The sequence below is a fragment of the Pseudonaja textilis genome, chromosome 1 (genome assembly GCF_049901715.1).
Source record: "Pseudonaja textilis isolate UNSWEBS1 chromosome 1, rPseTex1.2, whole genome shotgun sequence".
NCBI classification, from domain to species: Eukaryota; Metazoa; Chordata; class Lepidosauria; order Squamata; family Elapidae; genus Pseudonaja; species Pseudonaja textilis.
In genome coordinates, this window is record NC_141990.1 from 331,177,391 (window position 1) to 331,186,313 (window position 8,923).

The following is an 8,923-nucleotide window of genomic DNA, read 5'->3' on the forward strand; positions in this document are numbered from 1 at the left end:
TAGGAAGGTGGCAGGAGGGGCCAGAAGCCTGCATGGCTCATCTTACTCTGGAGCTGCTTAAAGAGAGAGAGAGAGGTAATACAGCTCTGTATCAGAGGGAAAGATTTGGTTGGAACCATCTCAAGATCTTTCTTTGTTGTCCGATTGCGAGGACTGTTGCCTGCTGTCAATTAGCAATTGTCAGTAACTTTTTTGCCACGTTACTAAGAGAGGACTGTTTTTTTGTTGCTGTGCTTTGACAATCCAACATATCCTGTTTTGTAGGGCAACTTTTCCCACCCTGGTGTTTTGCAACAAGAACTCCTGAAAATTCTTTAAAATGGGAATTCTGTGAGTTCTGATGCCAACACATTTAGGAATTAGCAAGTTCGAGAAAGCTGCCTTTGTTATTTCTAATTGCCTGTACCTATTTTGACTTATATAGCATATCATCAGACTCAAGAAATATCTACCTACATGGATGTCCCAGCAGCTGCAGTGATGATCTGCTTAACTATCAGCATGACTTTTCGACCATAATTCCAGGCTCAGTCACAGTTGTAAGTTGAGAACTATCTGAAAGCATAGAGGCCTAAGAGATGGCAAGCGGCGTCAAAAGTAGAGGATAAAATACAACAATTAGAGAAAAGCAGATAGTGCCATTTTGTGAGTCCAAAGGAAGAAGTATTTAGAAGAACTCCTTCCAACAGCATAAGGTATAAATGAACAATTCAGGTTCATGGTTATAAGTTAAGGCAAAGATAATGTGACCTGTATATTTAATACATTTACAATTTATAGCAGAGAAAAGAAAGGGAAAGAGTCACACACGTTTAGTGGTTTTTTTTTCCCCAAGTGTTTTGCTCCAAGATGAGCAAAATACTGGATAAATAAAAGAGATTAATCCCAAAGAGGAAGGCAAGAACAAACCTATTGGATAAGGTAATGTGTAAGTCAGTTAGAATATAATATGTCATATCGTGAGCCTGATTTGGTAGGGATTTGGCAACCAAACTAGTTGCTCCAGCAGGGATTTATCATGTACGGTACATAGCCAAGCAATTTGATCATTGCATTCTGTACTAGCTGAGGCTCCAGACCCCAAGCCCCGGGTGAAACCCAATGAAGGGCATTCCTTGAATGTGTAAAGTGTAAGGTTGAAACCCAGCCAATTAGTCAAGCAAGTCAATTGCAGCTTCCAATAACAGCCATGACCTATGAGCCCCTCCCCCCATCACAGTTCATAAAAAGCCACTCTGTTTTACCTGCTAAGATTTTCCCTACATCTAATATTGGAAGCACCATAGAATAGTGCCTCCAGTCCACAACTCAAAAACATGCTCTAGGAGCATCCTGTGTTGAATACTTTAATACTAGCAGATGCTCTATATGTGTATCTGAAATGAATTCCTTCTCTGTTGTTCCCCATGGCTCTTTAGCTTTTGTTTTCAATTTGTATGGCCCATCTCAAATTCATGATTCTGGGCAGCTAACAACTGTTAAAAACTATACAGATAGTCCTCAACTTACAACAGTTCATTTAGTGACTGTTCAAAGTTACGACGACACTGAAAAAAAGGGACTTATGACCATTTTCAAAGTTACAACCTTTGTAGCATCCCCATGGTCGTGATCAAAATTCAGATGCTTGGCAATGGGTTCATACTTATGACTGTTGCTGTTTCCCGAGTTCATATAATCACCTTTTGTGATCTTTTCACAAGCAAAGTCAATGGGGAATCCAGATTCACTTAACCACCAGGTTGCTAACTTATCAACAGCAGTGATACACAACAACTGTGGCAAGAAAGGTCATAAAATGGGACAAACTCCCTTAACAAATGTCTCACTTAACAACAAAATTTTGGGGCTCAGTTGTGATCGTAAGTTGAGGACTACCTGTACATATATTTATGTTTAGCTATATCTAGCTCTTCATTAAATCAGTCGGAGTTTGTGACTCTTGAGCTCTCAGAATTTTGAGAAATTTCTTGGGAGAGATTTACACCACAACTGATCAGAGAACAATATAAGAATGGTCACAAAGGCAGGCAGTTTTGAAAAAGTTCTAGTATTCCTGCTAGGAATCATCTTAGTTATAGCTCAAGTAAAACAATTAGAAACAGTGAGAAAAACACCAGAATACAGTACAGATCAAGTATACCAAAATATTTTTAATATTATTTTGCTTCCAACAAGAAAAATTAGACTGAGGACCTAGTGTAACAAAATCCCCATAGGCACTTAGCTGGTGCTTCAGTTGTCAGTACATTTATGACTCAAAATAAACGTAACAGGCATTAAATAAAACAAACCAATCCTCTAAATATGTATTCAGAATTTAGTCCTGATCGTAAGAATGGTTAAGACGGTAATCACTCATTCAAGAAATCAATTATTCTGTGGAAATACAGCAAATTATAGAACAAAAAGGAGAAAATCTGCAACTCCCCCAAAAGGATTACAAGAGTTAGCTCAACCCATATGGGCAGAGACTGGATGCAAGAGAAAGCAGAATCTTGAGAAATTACGTTGTTGCTATCACCATTTCAGCCATTTTGAAATCTACATGGCTAGAACGGGATTAAGAGGACACCAAGGCAGTTTCATGGCTGTTTAGGTTGATGGAATTTTGTGAACTCTGCCAAAATGGATCCCTCAAGACATTTCTACTTTCCTCTGAAGTACACACACAACATTGCCTGAACCACTGGATTATGCTTCCCTTTTATTTCTTCTGTAGCTCAAGAACGGTTACAGGAACTGGGCCTGGCTAGTCTAGTAAGGAAAAGGACCAGGGGAGACATGATAGCAGTCTTCCAATATTTGAGGGGCTGCCATGGGGAGGAAGGGGTCAAGCTATTTTCTAAAGCTCCTGTAGGCCAGACAAGGAATAATGGATGGAAACTGAACAAGGAGAGATTCAACCTGACAGTGAGAACAATCAACCAATAGAACATCTTGCCCTCAGGAGTTGTGGGAGCGTCATCACTTGAGACTTTCAAGAAGAGATGGGACTGCCATTTGTCAGAAATGATGTAGGGTCTCCTGCTTAGGCGGAGGGTTGGACTAGATGACCTACAAGGTCCCTTCCAACTCTGATTATCTGTTATCTGTTAAGAGCCCTTAATACAGTGTTTTTCAATCTTGGCAATTTGCAGATGTGTGGACTTCAACTTCCAGAATTCCCCAACCTGTTGGGAGTTGAAATACACATATCTTCAAGTTGCCAAGGTAGAGAAGCATTGCCTTTAAAATGCTGCAATTGTTGTTTTAAATGATCTCCAACCGAAAAGGAGCTAGTGTATTAAAAGGTTCACTGATTGCTACGGCCTCTATAGGACAGACAACATCTCCTGGACCATGAGGGAAGGATCAGCACATTTGGAAGGTTTAGAAATGTGTATGAAATGGACTACTGTACTGTACAGGTGGTCATAGTTGACTGGGATTCAGTAACGTAACATGTTGTTACATGGCGATTGCACAGCAGTTTACTGAACATGAGTTAAAAGAGGACTAAGTAGTCCAGGTTTGGCTGGATTCATATAAGACATTGAATTATAAAACACAGCCAACTTTTTACCCCTGCCTTCTGTAGCTAATTCAGGCTTCAGACTTACTATGGTATTCAAACCTAATACAGCCATGTTCTTCAATGACTCAAGTTGGCATCAGTTTCTATGTCTGAACATCCAAGTAATCCTAAAACCCCCAATTCAAGAGCCACATATGACAAGGGCAAACTATTTCCAAAGTGTACTCTTTAACAAAAGTGGATCGGCCTATCATATAAAAACAGCTTCTATGCATCACTGTCCACTTCCTGTTAGGATAGAATCAAAACGAAGTACGATTTCCTTAATTCCCCACCTCAGACCACTAATAATTATTCCTATTTAGCTTTTACAGCAGCCCTGCAAGCTTGTTCAATTCTGAGGGGAACAAACTATTAAAAACCCATTAGCTGCCAGTTCCCTATAGTCTGAACAGTAATAATGTGCTTGGCTTAGAAGGCAGACAAGGAAAAAATCCAAAAGATGAAGCAACTTCCAGGCTTTCACCAGAAAATCATCTGAGTTAACTCAACAGAAGTTCTCAGCATTTTTAGCAAGCTTAGGGTAACATTTCTGACACAAAATTACTAGTGTTAAAAATTAAAAGCAGTCTTTTTCTCCCCACCCCCTGAGAAGATAAAATCATAGGCTCTGAACTTTCCTGACTGATTCATAGACTTGGGAAGAAACTGGCAAGCTAGCTGGAGAATTCCGGGAATTGAAGTGCAGACATTTTAAAGTTGATGAGGTTAGGAAACACTGGCTTAATAGCTCTCACAGTCATTGCTTATGCTTTTTAAAGAGACAAGTGACCTACTCCGAGAACAGGTACAGTAATGCCTAGTGGTGCAGTGGTTAGAATGCAATATTGCAGGCTAACTCTGCCCACAGTCTGGAGTCCGATCCTGACTGACTCAAGGTTGACTCAGCCTTCCATCCTTCCGAGGCCGGGAAAATGAGGACCCAAATTGTTGGGGGCAATATGCTGACATGGTAAACCGTTCAGAAAGTGCTGTAAAGCAAAGATCCCCAACCCCCAGTCTGCAGCTTGGTTCTGGTCCGCAGCCTGTTTGGAACCGGGCCGTGGAAGAAGTGTGCGAGTGCATGTGCAAAGCGGCGCACATGCGCAACCATCTCCTTTCCTACACCGCCGCTTCCGTCAGTCTGCTGAGGTGAAAAGGTTGGAGACTGCTGCTGTAAAGCACTTTGCAGTATATGAATCTAAGGGCTATTGCTCATATCCGCCACGGATTGCTCCTAACCACCAATAAGGCCACAAATAAAAGATGGTTGAACTCCTTTTCCTGCTCAAGCAAGCAGATGTAGTACTTCAAGTTGAAATTCTGTGCTCATTCCTGTAGGGTAGCCAAGCAGGCTGAAAAAGTTTCCTATTCTCTGTGATTTTGCTCCTCCTAAGAAATTGCCTATCCAGATTAAAGATGGTTTAAGTCACATGCAAGCAGAAGATGCACTAGACTTAGAATTACTCCGCTAGAAAAACTTACTTCAGCAAGATTGTTAAGGGGTACATCCTGAAGGGACAGGAAGCTGCTCAATGAAAGGAAGTAGTATTTTACTCCAATCAGTTTAAATGAATGTAGGAAGTCCTCAATCTACGACCACAATTGGGAGTGCAACCTCTCTTACAAAGTGATGCAATTTTTTAAGTGAGTGGCATCCCATTTTACTTTTTTTTTTTTTGCCATAGTCATTAAGCAAGTCCAGCTTTCCCCATTGAGTTCGGTTGTTGGAAGTCCCCTTAGAAGAGTGCAAATGGTGATCACATGACCCTGGGATGCTGCAACCATCATAAATACATGCTGATTGCTTAATGCCCAAATGTTGATCACATTACTGCAAAGATACTGCAATGGTCGTAAGTGTAAGAACCAGTTCACAGTCCCTTTCTTTCCACGGCTGTCTTAACTTCAACTGGTTGTTAAATGAATGGTTGTAAATTGAGGACTACCAGTACTAGGAGGACTGGACTCCAGCCTTAACTATGGCTCTTAAAAAGATACTGGTATCTAGGTACATTCTTCTTTTTATCATTCTAACTGTGGGATTTCCAAGCCTATCAACAAAGGCATGATTTGCTACCCTTGTGCATTTTATATTTTAAACCATTTAGCCCACGTGGCACATGCAAATCTGAAATTATATAATCACACAATTAGAAGGAACCATAGAGGTCATCTGCAGGATTCATTAGGACATCTCCTTTAGCAAAGGAGAACTTCCCAAGTACTTTACAATTTGTTCCACTAGCTGACAACTTGTAACAATTAGAAAATCCCTCCTGATGTCTAACCCTAATTTGAATTCCTTCCTTGTAGTTTGAACCCCTTCTGGTCCCGTCCTACTCCCCAAAAGACTGCTGCTGGTTTTGGCTGGAGATAGCCAAAAAATATTGTGAGATACAGAAAGAGAGAGCAGTGGTGGCAACCCTGTTTAGAGTAATGTTAATTTAAATTAGCAGCTTCCCTTTAGATACCTGCTTCTCTTTAAGAGTGGGATTAGGCAATCTGGAGTGCTGCCCTACAACTCCCACAACTGTAAATATAACCAATATTGGAAGATGCTGGGACTGTCATAATTTGTCCAAGAGATTCAGGTACCCTACATCCAATTAAGGGATGCAGGGGGAAAAAGGCATGATTTTTAAGCCACAAACCAAAAACGTCTGCTGATACACAAAACTATTACTAGAGTGTCTGGTTTCAAATAGTCACTTTGTCATCTCCAGCACGAGCAGCTCAGAGTAAAAAAAAAAAAAAGAAGAAGAAGAAGTGGTATTACCCTACTCAAGAGATTTTTTTAAAAAAGAGGCTTCCGATATGGGAACCAACAATCTTTGTCCATTTACACTGTTGTCCCAAACAAAGTCTTGTCTGAATCCTGTTCGTCATCCCCAAGTGAAAAGTCTTTGGTGTCCAAATCAAGGTCTGGGATACAATTTGTCTCCAATGACAGGTTGTGATTTGGTGAGTTGGTGTCACTCTGCGCACCAAGGACAGGACTCAGCTGTTCCCCTTCCGCCATGTATGCCAAGAGATTATCCAGGACTGGACGGCTACGACAGATCTTGGTCAGCAGGCGGCTCCTGTGCCTCAGCTGCGTTATCAAGCTGTCTTTTTCCTGGATCACATTTAACAGTTTTTGTGCATGCTGTTCAGAAGACTGCAGCTTCTCCTCCAATATGGCAATTTCCCTTTGGAGGAAAAAAAACAACAGGTTACCCGAGGAACCATCTTATCCACCTCACACTGCCCCATCCCACCTGATTGGGCAGAGAAGGTATATTATGGAATACTAGATTTAAAGAATTTCAACTGGCAGGGTCTAGGAAAAGAGCCTTCTCTGCTGTTTCCCCCACTGTCTGGAATATCCTTCCCCTAGAGGTGAGGCGGGCCTCACTTTCTTCACTTTTCAAAAGAGCCTGAAGACCCGGGCTAGCTTGCAAAGGGCTCACAACCATTGGGGTAGCCAGCGCATTGAAGCCCCTCAACCCTGCCTTTCACCATTTTTATCCTTGTTTTACTTGGCTCCCTTCTATTGATATATTGCATCTTCACAGGTAGTCTTCAGGATACGAACACAATTGGGACCAGAACCTCTGTTGTTAAGCAAAGCAGCCATTAAGTGAATTGCACTTCAATTTTGGGGCACTTTTTTGCTGTAGTCATTAGGCAAATCACAGCAATCATTAAGGGAATCACGTGATCATTAACCAAATCCAGCTTCCCATTGAGTTTGCTTGTTGGAAACCAACTGGGAAGGTCAAAAATGGACGATCATGTGACCCCAGGACTCTACAATCATTGTAAATACATACTGGTTGCCAAATTTGGTTTATGTGATCACAGGGATGCTGGCCGCAACAGTTCTAAGAGTGAAGGACTAGTTGCAAGTCACTTCTTTCCACCGCTGTTGTAACTTTGAATGACTGCTAAACTGTCATTAAGTCAAAGGCTATATATGATTTTTATGTTTTTATATTTAACTGTTACATCTGCCAGAGTCACTCTGTAGAGTAAGATGAGCAGAATCTAAATTTAAAAAATAAAATATGATGGTAGAAATAGAATACGATGGTAGAAAGGCCTGGTAAAATTATGTTTAAGTCCTTTTTCCTAAGACAGAGCCACAAGTTAGAAATGAAAGTATCCATTGGAATATGATGATTGTATACAAGATGTTATTAGATGGGCTTGCTAGTAGGGAAGTGCTCCATGTTGTAAACCTGGAAATAATGTACAGTATTTGAAAGGGTTTCTACCTGCTTGCTGAATTTTTCAGCCCACCTGAAGCACCTACTGGAACAATTACACAATTGCTATTCAACAGGAAAAGATGCTGACAGTGCCTTCATATCCACAGACTGCACAACTTCAAACTGGCCTCTCTTTTCCTATTAATTTGTTCCTGAAGTTCCAGCTGGGATAGCTATTTCCATGGGTGCATTTAGTCCAACTATTTCCGAATCCTGAGAAATAATGAGAGTTTGGCAATATTGAGAAGAGACACCCCCACCCACCCCCAAAACGCTCAGTAATATTCAGAGGACCAACTTCATATAAGTCCCACGCCCCAAAAAGGCAAATGGCAGTCAAAGAAAGTGCAACAGACCAACGAGTGCCAACGAGTTTTCAACAAAACCGTTTATTCGCTCACTAATGCCAAAGTCACTCTAACCAAGATTCTAGCCCTCCTCGAGGTCAGTACCTGTCCTTGCCCTCCCGAAGCCCGAGCACCGCCTGCCGCATCTCGGCATCCTTCCGGATGAGACTCTCAGCCTGGCCGTGCACCGTGCGCTCCGCAGCCGCCAACCGCCGCTCCAATTCTGCAACCCGCCCGTGCAGGGCGGCCAAATGAGCGTTAGCCTCGCGAATCTGGACCGGCGTCGGCGGCGAAGATGAAGACATCATGGACGACAACGACGACGCCCGGGGACGCCTCGCCCACCACCCGCGCATCGTGGCCAATGGGAAGGCAGGTCACACCCCCACACAAAGAAACCTCGCCACGCCCTTCACTCGGTTTGACGAATCAGAAGCGAGGCCGCACTTAACGAGACCAGAGAGAACGACAAATTGGATCCATGCCTCCTAATTACAGTCGCTCGACTGAAGCTCTGTCAGATATGAGATTCCCGTCTGGCCGGTCAAGAGCGTCCTTTACGACGCTCCGCCCCCAAGTAGGCGGGCAAGAGGAGGGAAACAAAGCACGCGCGGCGTTATTCCCCTTTACCGCCCAAGCACCCACCAATAGAAATCATGCGAAGCCACACTCACAAACCAATCAATGATTCTCTGACGGCACGAGCCACGCCCCCAAGGCCGCGCCTACTTTCCCCGAATCCCGTCCAATCCTTACGAACCTCGAAT

General features: G+C 42.5%; 1 protein-coding gene and 1 long non-coding RNA gene across 2 annotated transcripts; one reads left to right on the plus strand and one right to left on the minus strand.

Moving 5' to 3' along the window:
* The first annotated feature begins 6 nt into the window (after positions 1 to 6).
* On the plus strand, positions 7 to 2,437 carry LOC148128417 (uncharacterized). Its single transcript, XR_015741339.1, has 2 exons — positions 7 to 75; positions 425 to 2,437. It is a non-coding gene; the product is annotated as an uncharacterized LOC148128417 (long non-coding RNA).
* VMAC (vimentin type intermediate filament associated coiled-coil protein) lies at positions 2,134 to 8,736 on the minus strand. Its single transcript, XM_026698864.2, has 2 exons — positions 8,262 to 8,736; positions 2,134 to 6,747 (listed from the first exon to the last, which is right to left on the minus strand). The coding sequence occupies exons 1-2, from the start codon at positions 8,510 to 8,512 to the stop codon at positions 6,399 to 6,401; spliced, it is 600 nt and encodes a 199-aa protein (XP_026554649.1). The 5' UTR covers positions 8,513 to 8,736; the 3' UTR covers positions 2,134 to 6,398.
* Between the last annotated feature and the right edge of the window lie 187 nt (positions 8,737 to 8,923).

What these genes read in the sequence shown, in the direction of transcription:
- VMAC (XM_026698864.2), bottom strand. Translation starts at nt 8,512, where the DNA reads ATGCGCGGGTGGTGGGCGAGGCGTCCCCGGGCGTCGTCGTTGTCGTCC. An exon ending in CTTCGGGAGGGCAAGGACAG is followed by an intron (nt 6,748 to 8,261) that starts GTACTGACCTCG and finishes TTTCCTCCAAAG; the next exon opens with GGAAATTGCCATATTGGAGG.